The sequence below is a fragment of the Microcaecilia unicolor genome, unplaced genomic scaffold (assembly GCF_901765095.1).
Source record: "Microcaecilia unicolor unplaced genomic scaffold, aMicUni1.1, whole genome shotgun sequence".
NCBI classification, from domain to species: domain Eukaryota; kingdom Metazoa; phylum Chordata; class Amphibia; order Gymnophiona; family Siphonopidae; genus Microcaecilia; species Microcaecilia unicolor.
In genome coordinates this window covers 134,787-148,733 of record NW_021963180.1, presented here as the reverse complement: position 1 = coordinate 148,733, position 13,947 = coordinate 134,787, and the positions used below count along the sequence as shown (strand labels likewise).

The following is a 13,947-nucleotide window of genomic DNA, read 5'->3' as shown; positions in this document are numbered from 1 at the left end:
ACTACAACTACATATAGGTTAGCTTATAACTTTTTAGACAGACATTCATACTGCAATTCATATTTAATTTTAAACCCTCCCCCTTTTTCTTCTGCTTTTACTGGATACTCCTTGTTTTTGCCAACAGTTGTTTTTATCACAACTCTTCTGCTGTACGATTCCTTAGTGTGGCTGTGCCACATGAACTTTATCTTACCACAACATCACTTTATATTTGTTTACACCGGAGTCTGTAACGCCTCTCTGGTACTATGTAAGCCACATTGAGCCTACAAATACATGGGAAAATGTGGGGTATAAATGTAACAAAATAAATAAATAAAATTTACTGCATATGTATGTAAGCTTTTTTGTAATTTTCTTATTTATATATATTTTTATTATGTATACACGCTTTTTATGTACATGTATTTATTAGTTGTGATTACAATTTCCTGAGGCAGGCACTATTGCCAACATGGTGCTGTGTCTAGTCAACTTTAATAAAGGACCTCTTTTATACATCACCTCATCTCCCTTGGTCTTTGGACGAGTCTTGTTGATCACGCTACTCCCTTGCTTCCGTATTGTCCTCACCTTAGAGCAGATCCTGTTTCTCCACTTCGGTGGCTGATCCTTAATATGATACTTATATCTAGGGTTACGGCTCCAGAAAAAGGAGGACACTGATCCAGTCTGGGCTTGATTCCATTGAAAGCAACATCTGCATATGGGATGTTTTCAAATAAATTAAAAAGCTGTCAAATAAATTTAAAAAACATCTTTAGTCCTCCACCTTTCAAGGCACTGCCTATCCAACTGGAACAGCTTTTGACTTTTTACAGATGGACCACGTATTGGCAGCCCCTTATAGTATTGTTTTCAATAGTGTTTGCTATTGTTTTGGGTGAACTAAAACGGCGTCAAGCTCCGCCTACTCGCTTTAGCTCATATAATGGGATGGACTAGATAGGTTCATAGGTTCATTTCGTCTCCTGTTCGTCCAACCTCCTTGGATGCAGCAGCTGATAATCTTTACTTTCTTATGGGTGTATCAAGGTGGCGGCTGCGGGTTGGGGGAGACATAGTCAGTCTGGTGACGTCAGGCCGTCACCTGCTCTTTTTCCACCTCCTTTCTTGGAGCGTCCGGGGTGATCGCCTCAGTCCTCCCAGCCTACAGATGGCGAAAACCTGGCTTTGACCATAGACCCGGACCTGCTTTGGTGATGTGATGACTAGTGTTCCTGAATCCCGGCAGTCCTTGCGGCAGTAGTGCGCAGTCGTCGCACGTTCCGTTTCTCTAACGGCGGCCGTTGGGTGACTGGAACTCTTCAAGTGGACGCTGAAGCGCCGAATTAGCCGCAATCATGCCGCGGATTATGATAAAGGGCGGGGTGTGGCGCAACACCGAGGTACTGAGCTCTTGTCTCTCTTTTATGTATCTGGGCTCCCGGCCTCAGGTGTTATGTGTCCAAGTTTGGTGGTTCCTCTCGTTTGTGACGGAGTTGCGCACAGAGTTTAGTGCTTAGCCTGACTCTCTCCGGGGATTGTTCTGGTTCTTATTCTGTGAAGGACTTAAAACAACATGGAAAGGGCCGGTTCAGCCCCCCTCCCCCAATTGTAAACATAAACAGCCTTGCGCTGTCAGAGGTGATCTACAAAGCATCTTCTCTTTCGCTGACCCTTCTTTGGTTTTGATGTCATATTGTAGGGGTGGGCGTTAAAAAAAATCTATGCTTCTATAGTATTGAAATACACCTTTGACCGGGGCAGGACTGGTCTGAAGTCACCCTCCAGGAAATGGATCTTTAGTACTTCTGTGGAGGGCAAAGTGTAAAAACTGGGAAAGGGCAGGGTTTTTTTTTTTAGTCTTAATATTTTTATTGATTTTGTAATAAAGAGAGAACACTAATAATTGTACAACAATATGATATTTAAATTGAGTTAAATAAAAGAGACACCTTAAAGTATGTAAGCAGTATAAAGTTCATGCATGTGACACAGATGGTAATAATATACATGAAAAAAAGAAAAAGTACAATATACACCTCTTCACATCTTCAAAATAGGATAATGTAAGCGGCATAATGTAAGCCACATTGAGCCTGCAAAGAAGTGGGAAAATGTGGGATACAAATGCAATAAATAAATAAATGGAGCCCATTTTTCTTTATACAAAGCATATCGAGATGTGGTTTTTTTTAGCAAAATATGTTTCATATTTATAGGTTTGAAACAAAAAAATTCCACCATTCTTGATAAGTAGCTTGAGCAGGGACTGGCTCTCTATGTCAAATGGGCAGTGCTGCTTGCGTCTGGTAGCACTATATAAATGCTATTAGTAGTTGTAGTATTAACAAGCAAACATTCATTAGTCTTTAAAATGGGTCTAAAACACTGATCTTGAAGTATTACATATTTATATACTATTGGACCAGAAAGGTGGAATATATCTACTAAATCGGACCATATATCCTGGCAAAATGTTTGAATACATATGCAGGGGGTCACGTGATGCCTGCTACCTAAGCGGCAGCAAAACGAGGAGGCTCCGCACCCTACCTGCTAATATCAGCAATTTAAGCAAAACTGGATAGCTCTGAACGGGGGAAAAGTGCTGGGGACTAAGGCTAGAGCCACTAGGAATCCATAACAAGGTGGCTATCTAAGGCATGCCCTCAAAAGCACAAAAAAAACCGCCGAACATCCCGAAGAGCAGCGTGTCTAAAATGGCGGAACCGCAACATCAAATACCAACGACTTCAGCGCTCCTGCCGGAATGGACTCAGGAGATCTCTCGTTCGGTGTCTGCTGCCTTGGCGGACAAACTGAACAAGCTACAGTCGGCGGTCGATGAAATAAATGAAAAGTTCGACACACATGCGGCCCGTATCAGCGAGGTGGAGCAACGAATCTCTACACGGGAAGATGAAGCACGGAATACCGCTGTGCAGATGGCTGCTCTCCAGAAGGAAATGGATGCTATGCGGGAGCGGGTGGAAGAGCAGGAAAACCGCTCTCGCAGAAACAACCTGCGGGTCATAGGGCTACCAGAAACGGTAAAAGATCAGAGCCTCTATGATTTTTTTGCTAGATGGCTCCCAGAGCGACTGGGACTGGATATTCAGGAAGGCCCCTACTGCTGTGATAGAGCGCATCGAATTGGACCAAGGGGAGAGAACATTGCTAGGCCCCGCACAGCGATCGCTCACTATACGAGCTGGCAGGCAAAAGAGCGTATTTTGAAAGCGTCCAGAACAAGGGAGGCACTGGAATATGAAGGGCATCGGCTGCTGCTGTTTAACGACTACTCTGCCAGAGTGGCACTTATGCGGAAGGCAATGGCGCCCACGTGTTCCGCGCTTTATAAACAAGGAGTAAAATTCGCCTTGCAATACCCAGCTAAGCTACGAATATGGTATGAGGGCAAGGTCCTGGTACTATCGGAAGCGGCAGAGGCGAAGGCCTTCCTGGAGACCTGCAAGCAAACCAAAAACCGGGCCCAACACGAGCCGGAACAGAGAGCGGAAGGGGAAGGAGAAAACGGGAGAGGAGACCATCGAATCTAAATGAGAGGCCTTAACGGGGCATCGTGGACTTGGAGTTGAATGGCGGAACATTACTTAGACCTAAAAATGAACAGCTAAAATCGAAGTCCCACTGCTTAATTAAGAGCCAATGGAAGCAGACGGAGTGGTAGAAATGGATGCCCACAGGGAGTTCTTATATCACAGTAATGTAGGAGAAACTACTGGGCCCTACTGCTCTGCTCAGCCAGCACATCGTGGACTCGAAGCTGCAGGGTAAAGCATTACTTTACTGCCTTAAATTTGGGAGTTTGGAGCGGAGAGAGCCAGTGGGCAGATAAATATGGAACAAAAACGACAAAAAAACACCAAAAAAAAAAAAAAAAAAACATGTGTTGGTTAATAATATGTATATGCTACTTAGATACTGTTGACAGTAGTTGGAGAAACAAACAAATAGTTGTATAGAGAAAGTTCCTAGGTATTAATGTTTATAACATCCAGTTTTGCATGAATACTTGGATAATAAGGAAAGACGGGGGGGGTGGGGGTTGAGTCCTCTTTGGGCTGTACTGGGTAGGTGAAGGATGAGGACCAATAATAAGGGGGAAGGGGAAGAGGAAGGGGGGGAGGGACAAGGGAGGAAGGGGCGGGATGGGAAATTGTATGGTACTAAGGGTATGAATGTATTGGATGTCAGAGGGGAAAGGAGGATAGAGGGTTGGAGAAGGATTTTGATGATTGAAACTGTGAGACATGTGGGGCACAGGGTGACTGCATTGTGGAAGCAGCAAAGATATGGGAACACCATCTGGGAGGCTGGCACACACAGTTTCCGACCTTGCGGGCCCGGCTGGGAGGCTGACAAGGTATGTCAAAATGACACTCAGGTCAATAGGCATCTGTGTCTGGGATATGGGTAGTCTTAAAATTATAACACTTAACGTGGATGGCATACACTCCCCTATTAAACGCACCAAAATCCTTTCTTGGTTAAAAAGAGAAAAAGCTGATATTGCATATCTCCAAGAAACCCACCTTACAGCCTCAGAACATCAAAAGCTAAAGAGGGGATGGGTTGGAGAAATTAGTTACTCAGCATATAATTCCAGGCAGCGGGGGGTGGCAATTCTAATACATAAACAAATCCCATTTCACTGTCATAAGGTGATCCAAGATAAGAAGGCAGTATGTGTTAGCCATGGGTGAATTATGGGGACAACAAATTCTCTTTTGTAACATATATGGACCCAATGTATACTCCCATAGATTCTTCTCAGACCTTGTGGCAAGAATAATACCTTACTCTAATTACCAGATTGTAATGGGAGGGGATTTTAATATAGTAGCAGACCCCACCAATGACTGCAAACCTATGAAAATGAGGGTGCGGAGCTGGGAAGATAGAGGGATCCCCTTTGTGACATCCCAGCTAGGGTTGGTAGACATCTGGCGGCTGTTGCACCCCCAAGATGGGGAGTATACGTTTTACTCACACCCACATAAGGTATATTCGAGACTGGACTACTTATTGGTGGCACCTTCCCTGGTACCAAAAATTGTGAAAGCAGAAATAGCAGATAGCGCACTTAGCGATCACTCGGCAGTTTCGATGGCGGTATCTTTTGCAGCGGAGCCGGGCGAAAAGGTGTGGCGGCTCCCACCCTACCTTTACCAGGATAAGGAGTTTAGAGAATTTCTGCGCCTTAAATGGTTAGACTATCAAACACATAACAACACGCCAGAGGTCAATGCTAGCACCTATTGGGAGGCATCCAAAGCTGTTATGAGGGGGTACATCATTGCATATGTGGCAGGCAAGAAGAAAAAAAGAGAGGCGGATTTGTTGCGGCTCTCACAAGAATACCATCATATCAGGAGGGCACATATGCAGAATATAAATGACACGCACAAGGTGCAGCTGACCCATCTTAAAAAACAGATTGATGTCATATTACAGGCAAGAGCAGAGAGGGATATCTACTACCAGCGGTTTAAACTGTTTAAATGGGGCAGTAAAGCGGGAAGGCTACTGGCAAATCTGGTGAGACCCCCACGTAAAAGGCAATTAATCTTTTCTATAAAGAATGCTCGGGGAGAGGTATTCACTAATGAACATCAAATTAGGCAGCAGTTCATTCAATATTATAGCTCTCTGTACCAGGAGCGGGAATATGATGCTGTTCAGACAACAGCCTTTTTTCAGGGGTTACAGATACCAAAACTGACAGGGCCGCAATTGGATTCTTTAAATGGGCCTATGACGGAGAAAGAAATACGGACAGGTATAAAAACGCTAAAACTTACTAAGGCACCAGGGCCCGATGGGTTTGGCCCTGAATATTATCGAATATTGAGTGACCTGGTGGCTCCTCCACTGAAGGCATGGTTTAATGGAATTGTGGGAGAGGGTTTGACTATACAGCATAATGAGGCGCATGTGGTGTTATTACCGAAACCTGGCAAGGATGTGGAACAGGTGGGTTCATACCGACCAATATCCTTGTTAAACCAAGATATAAAGATTTTAGCGGCCATACTGGCTAGGCGGTTGAATCAGGTACTACCCGAGTTAATTCATGAGGACCAGGTGGGCTTTGTGCCAGGTCGTCATGGCTCTATGAACATAGTGCGAGCTATGATGGCCATTCACAAATTCCGGGGAGAGGGGGGGCTGGAAGTTATAGCTGGGCTTGACATGGAGAAGGCCTTTGATAGTATATCTTGGCAATACCTATTCGAGACCTTGGGTCAATTCGGAATGTCGGGCCCGGTAGTATCTTGGATTGAAGCCCTCTATAGAAGCCCTATGGCCCGACTGATGGTAAACGGGAAGCTTACTGAGCGGTTTTCTCTGGGCAGGGGTACCAGACAGGGATGTCCCCTCTCCCCACTTCTCTTTCTATTGGCAATCGAGCCATTGGCCATAAAAATCCGTAGCACAACGCAGATACGGGGCATCCAAGTGAGAAATAAGGAGTATCGGCTGAACTTATTTGCTGATGATATCTTATTATATTTGGCAAATGGCCCCAGAGATCTGCCTAGGGCCCTTGAGTTAATTAGGGACTTTGGAGATGTATCAGGACTGAGAGTGAACTGTGCCAAATCCGAGTTACTTCCGCTATCAGGAATAGAGGGTGATCCCGGGATGGAGGGACTACCCATAACACCAGTCAAGGGGGCGATGAGATATCTGGGGGTTTTTCTTAGCACCAATACAAAACTTTTCTACAAGAAAAACGTGATTAATCAGATAGAAAACATCAGACAATTGTGCGATAAATGGAAAGACCTACCACTCTCCCTGATGGGCAGAATAGCTTTGGTAAAAATGATTCTTCTCCCAAAAATTCTTTACCCTATACAGGCAGCACCTATATGGGTACTAAGAAAAGAAGAACGACTGTTTCGGTCAATTATTAGGAGCTTCATTTGGAGAGGGAAAGGGGCAAGAATAAGTCAGACTAAACTCTCACTAAGGAAGGAGAAGGGTGGGCTAGGCCTCCCAGACCTCCGTATGTATAATGTCGCAGCGCTAATGCGCTTCATCTACGAGGGCATTATAGGGCAGCAGAGGTACCTACCAGAGCGGGGGATGGAGATCTGGAGTAGACCCTGGTCATTTACTAACTTAATTCATGGGGGCGCCAGTGGCGACATCAATATCACTGATAGGAGAGAGCTTCTGGGACCTATGCGAAGAGCTTGGGGGTGGTGGAGGAAGCGTCAGCAGAGAACGCCTGATGTCTCACCCTTTATGAGCCTAGTGGGCAATGAGGCATTCCCACCTGGGATGGGTAGAACAGCATTCACAAAGTGGAGAGATAATGGATGTAGGATCTTGGGACAACTACTGGAAAGTGACACAGATACTTTTGACACATTTGACAGGGTAAAGGAGAAATGGGACCTGACGAACAAAAATCTGTTACAATATTTTCAAATCAGACATTACTGGGCTACCATCAAATCAAAGTATGGGGAAGCATGGACATGGGGCCAGCTAGACAGAATCCTCCTTAAGATTCCATACCAACTAAATAGTTTGTCGACCTGGTATAGAGTGCTAAATGAACACCGGCGGGAGGAGGAAATAAGGATATTGATAGTTAAATGGAATGCAGAATTGGGTACCAAATATACCGAGCAAACATTCCAGAAACTATTTACAACATTGTATGACATGGTTAAGGCTGCTGACTTGCAGGAGACGCAATACAAGATCTTACACAGGGCGCACATATCCAGGGCAAAAGGGGCAAAGATGGGATTATGGACTGATAATCGCTGTATTAAATGCCAGGGGGCGGAGGGGACGCTGCTACACTCTTTTTTGGAGTGCCCGGAGCTGGTGTTGTGGAATGAGGCTATACAGCTGCTTAATAATGTGGTGCAGAAAACTCTGACCTGGGATTATGCAACCCTGCTGCTCGGAGAACAATCACTCTTAATTGGGCAGGGTCTAACTCAACCATATAGGAGGCTGGTATATGTTTCCCTCTTGTTGGTAAAAAAAACAATACTACAGTTCTGGGGCACTGTAGAGGGTGCATTAGGAGCGGCATGGAAAATGAAAATGAGGGAGGTAGGCACACACGAGAAGCGAATTTATTCTAAGGCTAGCAAACCAGAGATCCGCAGGTATGTCGCGCTGTGGGAGACATGCTTACAATTACTCACATGAAGGGATACTAGGAGAAGGAGAATGTAGGGATGAATGAGGGGGGGGGGGAGGGAGGGTATGAAAGTTGAGAAGTGGACTGGAATATTTGATGGAGTGTAAGGCACTATGAATGGGGGGATTAAGTATCAAAATGCAATGCGGGTTGTACCAAAGATTTTCAGATAGATATAACTGTTGAATATAAATATGGACTGGTGACGTTGGAATGTACATGGGACAGTGATGTTTGTACTTGGCATTTACAACTTGTTATTGCGTGAATAAAAATATATATAAAAAAAAAAAAAGAATACATATGCAATCGAATGTAATATGCTTAAGAGTACCTTGTTGGGATTGACAAGACCAACATAAGTTGGAAATAGAAGAGTTAATCATACGTGACATAAGAGGTGTCCATAAGGATCTATGAGTGAAGAAATATAGAGATTGTGTTATTGAGGAGGATCTGGAGCATTTAAATAAAGAACTTCATACCTGCTCCCAAGATTTGTCGGTGATAGATTGCTGAATATTCTCTTCCCCACATTTTTGTAAGCCCACACATTTAGTAGGAAAGTTGTTTAAGATGAATTTGTATATATGGGATGCAACATATCCATAGAATTGAAATTGCTTGAAAATATTAATAATCTCAGGAGTATGGGACAACTTTTGCATTTGTAATTTACTCTTCCTCAACATTGTATTAAGCTGTAACCATTGATAAAAGTGAGTATCTTAACAAAGAGAATTCAGCTTTCATAACTGAGAATGATTTCCAAGTGTGATTATTTACATCAGTGAATTCATTGAGATCCCATATACCTATGCATTGCCATTGTGACCAAGAGGTTTGCTTTTTATTAATTACAAATTTCGGTTTATTCCATATAGGTATACATGTGGTGCTGTCTCAGGATACAATCATCTGCTTATCAAAAGAGGATATTAATTTATGAGTAGTGTTAATGATAGGATTCAAGGCAATGCTTTTGGGAAGGTGCATGCCAATTAAATGAGTGTACCAGCGGATCTGTAATAAATTGTTCAAAAATTAACCACCTAGGTAAAGAGGTAGTGGAAGGAGAGATCCGCTCAAAGCCCTGACGAATAATGAAGGCTTTATGATATGTTAAGAGATCAGGAAACCTTACCCCACCCTGCAATTTTGGAAGCTTTAGCTTATCTAAGGAGATTCTGGGTGTCCTAAGATCCCATAAAAAATTAGAGAGCAGTTTTTCTAGCTTTTTATAAAAAGAGCTAGGAAAGATGAGAGGAATCATGCTTAAATATATGTAATTTTAGGTACTATCATCATTTTAATAGTGTCAAGCCCAGTGGCATAGCCAAGGGTGGGCTTGGGTGGGCCCAGGCCCATCCACTTTGGGTTCAGGCCCACCCAGTAGCAGCATACCTATGATGTGGCTGGCAGGGATCCCCAAGCCCCACCAGCCGAAAACTCCCAACAAGTGTCCCTCCTGCATACCTTGTAAGTAGCAGATCTTCACCTGCAGTGAGCAGTGACATACATACTGCTCACACTGGCCCCACAGCCTTCCCTCTGATGTAATTCTGCCTAGGTGGAAACAGGAAGTTGCATCAGAGGGAAGGGTGTGGGGCCAACATGAGCAGTGTGTATTAGTTGCTGCTCGCTGCTGGTGAAAATATGCTGTTTAAAAGGTATATGGAAGAGGGGGGATGTTTGAGAGACCTTATGGCATGCAGGCGAGAGAAGGAGAGACGAAATCACCTGTGGGACGGGGCGAGGTTCTTCTGCCCACCCATCTTGGGCCCAGGCCCACCCAAAATTGAGTGTCTGGCTACGCCCCTGGTCAAGCCTACTGCCCACCATGATAAATTGAGCGGAGACCAAGATGAGAGGGAACTTTCAACTTTAGCTATAATCATCAGAGTTGAGTTTAATAGTGGTAGGGAGGTCTCTATCAAAAAGAACGCCTAGATATTTGATAGAGGAGACTACCCACTTAAGGGGGTAACCATGCATCATTTAGAGGCATTAGCTCAGTTTTATCCCAGTTGATTTTATATCCTGACAGCCTTGAAAATTGGGGAAAGGGCAGTTTTATGTTTGTTTTGATTCCAGCAAGGCTCATCTTTCCCTTGTTTTCTATGCATTATAGAGTAGAAGTGGGATTGGAGGAGATGAGATGACAAGTTCTTGTATAGACTTTTAGGTACTGGCATATACAATAATTTAGCGCTATACAAATTCTAATAATAATAATAATAAGTTGACCAGGAGAGCCAAGTACATCTTTGTCTGCCTTCCTAGGAAGAATCGAGTCCTTGTCAAAGGAAATTGAGAATGAATTACTTTATATGAACTGGTGTTCTAAATGTCCACAACATTTCTTTGGGGAACATACACTGTAGTTCTGTCTAATCCAATACTTCTCAAATATTTATGCAGTATGATCCAATTTTTTACATGACTCCAGGTGATGAAAAAGACTCCCACTTAATCTCTTTCATTCACTTCCTCCTTCTTCTACATATACAAAGTACAAAGGCAGCAGCAGTCAGCACAGGGCCCTATGTGTTGACAGACCCTTGTATTCTACACAATTTTCCAGGCTAACAGGAAGTTTACACAGGATGAAGGGGCAGGATCTGGCTCACAGACCCCATAGTGACTACCACTAATTAACTCCTGGGAGAATTCTGGACCAAATTCGGCATTGTTTGTAGAGTTTTTGTGCAGAAATTTCCCATCATACTGTCTGAAATTCTCTCCTCAGACTCTAGCTCCCTCCCTAGTTTCTTCTCGCCTCCAACTGCCATTCTGTCTCCCTCTAAATCTCAACAATTCTGTCTGTCCCCCCCACCAAGTCTTTACCCACATGCAGCATCCACAATTCTCATTCTTCCTCCTCCCAGGCACATATCTCTACCACACTCCTACCTCTTATTTTTTTTCTCCTTCTATCTCCAGTTATTATCTCTCGCTCTCTCCATGGCATACCCTCAAAATTGATCACCCCCCACACACACACACCAGTGGTACACTATGAGCTTATTCTATCCCCACACCCAAGGTACAATCTTGGCTTCTCTGTCACTTTTCCCATCCTCATAGTGAATATTTTTTCTCTGTCCCCCCCAACCCCAATCCTCATGCTACTCTTTGCTCTGCTTGGCCTTCCTTTCCCCATGGCGCACTCTAGCCTTGCCAGCTCCTCTCCCCTTCCATATAGTGCACTCTTACCTTGCTCGGCCCCCCTTTCCCTGTGGCACACTCTCACCTTGCTCAGCTCGCCCTTTCTGTGATAAGCTCTCGGCCTGCCCCTCTCCTCCCCATGGTACACTCAGAAACTGAGGAGAGACCTGATGCCAGCACCTTCACAGAATTCTGCACAGGATGAGCCACAATAGAGGTCCAGTGAGTGGGGAGCAGTCCTGCTTCTGTAACACCTGGAACAACTGAATTGATCTAACCAGTTTCCATCTGCTACCTGAATTTGTTTTGTGGCAGTGTGAGTCCCATATACTTTTCTAAGACTTATGTAACATAGTACACATGGCAGATAAAGACCACAATAGTTTATTTGTCTGTCCAAATTAGATTCATTCTCTTGCTAGATATGTGCATATAAAATTAATGAATTGAGTCCAGTACTGACTTTCCACTTGCCCACAACTACCACTTCACCATATATTTCCCATGCTCATATGTCTGCTGTGTAGGGTTGTAACCTCATTATCTGATCAGGTTTGAAAGCACATTTGTTGGGACATAGTGACCAACCTTATAATTGCTTCCAATCTCTTTGCTCCATCCATTCCTACCATAATTACCTAGGAGGGCTGCTGGACCTGGGTGGATGGAGGAGAGGGAAGGGAGAGAGAAGAAATGCTGGGCATGGAGGGGAGGGAAGAGTGAGGAAGGAGATGAGGGAAAAGGAAGAGAGGAGAAAAACTGCACATGGATGAAGAAAATAGGCAGAAGCTGGATCCACTGGACAGTCAAATCTGCGGAGGACCCAGCTTTTACTTACGGATGTAGGGCAAGAAATGAAGAAGAAAGGCGGAAAGTAAAGAAATAAATGGAAAGGAAGCCCTAGAAACGGAGTTAAGAGGACAGATAGCATCAGAATCAGATACTGGGCCAGCATGATCAGAAAAACAAAGTCACCAGACAACAAAGGTAGAAAAAAATCATTGTATTTTAATTTTAGTGTCTGGAATATGGCCACTTTGAGAATTTACATCTGTCTTATTTTGCACTGGGTATACTGGAACTATAACAGCTCACAGAAATTACTTATAATGAAAAAAAATCACGTTATTCTTTTCTTCTATATTAGCATAATATTTTCAGTGATGTCTGTTTATATGCGCCATGGCTATGTGTAAGTAAGTATACATAGGAAATCAAATATGTTAGTGTTTAACTTTAAAAAAGGAGACTATGATAAAATGAGAACGGTGAAAAGAAAACTTAGAGGAGCAACTGCGAGGGTCAAAAATTTACATCAAGGGAAGGGAAATGGGACTTGATATACCGCCTTTCTGTGGTATTTTGCAACTACATTCAAAGCGGTTTACATATATACAGGTACTTATTTTGTACCTGGGGCAATGGAGGGTTAAGTGACTTGCCCACAGTCACAAGGAGCTGCAGTGGGAATTGAACCCAGTTCCCCAGGATCAAAGTCTGCTGCACTAACCACTAGGCTACTCCTCCACAAGCGTGGATGCTGTTCAAAAACACCATCCTGGAAGCCCAGTCCAAATATATTCCGCGTATTAAAAAAGGACGACAGAAGACCAAATGACAGTCGGCATGGTTAAATAGTGAGTTGAAGGAAGCTATTAGAGCTAAAAGAAAATCCTTCAGAAAATGGAAGAAGGAACCGACTGAAAATAATAAAAGGCATAAGGAATGTCAAGTCAAATGCAAAGCGCTGATAAGGAAAGCTAAGAGGGACTTTGAAAAAAAGATTGTGTTGGAGGCAAAAACACATAGTAAACATTTTTTTTAGGTATATTAAAAGCAGGAAGCCAGCAAAAGAATCGGTTGGGCCGCTAGATGACCGAGGAGTAAAAGGGGCGATCAGGGAAGACAAAGCCGTAGCAGAGAGATTAAATGAATTCTTTGCTTCAGTCTTCACCGAGGAAGATTTGGGTAGGATACCAATGCTGGAAATGGTATTCGAAGCTGTCAAGTCGGAGAAATATAATGAATTCTCTGTAAACCTGGAGGATGTAATGGGGCAGTTCTACAAACTGTAGAGTAGCAAATCTCCTGGACCGGATGGTTTTCATCCCAGAGTACTGATAGAACTGAAAAATGAGCTTGTGGAGCTATTGTTAGAAATATGTAATTTATCCTTAAAGTCGAGTGTGGTACTGGAAGATTGGAGGGTGGCCAATGTAACGCCGATTTTTTTAAAAAGGTTTCAGAGGAGATCTGTGAAATTATAGACCAGTGAGTCTGGCGTCGGTGCGGGGCAAAATGGTAGAGACTATTATTAAGAACAAAATTACAGAGCATATTCAAAAGCATGGATTGATGAGACAAAGTCAACATGGATTTAGTGAAGGGAAATCTTGCCTCACCAATCTACTACATTTCTTTGAAGGGGTGAACAAACGTGGATAAAGGGGAGCCAGTTGATATTATGTATCTGGATTTTCAGAAGGCGTTTGACAAAGTACCTCATGAAAGACTCCAGAGGAAATTGGAGAGTCATGGGATAAGAGGTAGTGTTCTATTATGAATTAAAAACTGGTTAAAAGATAGAAAACAGA

At 43.5% G+C, this 13,947-nt stretch overlaps 1 protein-coding gene across 1 annotated transcript in view; it reads left to right on the top strand.

The window, feature by feature from the left end:
* Positions 1-1,199: 1,199 nt before the first annotated feature.
* Positions 1,200-13,947, top strand: part of LOC115459050 (cell division cycle 5-like protein) — a 135,916-nt gene continuing 123,168 nt past the window's right edge. The window contains exon 1 of the mRNA XM_030188915.1: positions 1,200-1,391. Within this exon, the coding sequence (XP_030044775.1) occupies positions 1,347-1,391 (45 nt within the window). The 5' untranslated portion in view covers positions 1,200-1,346. The remainder of the gene's footprint in view (positions 1,392-13,947) is intronic.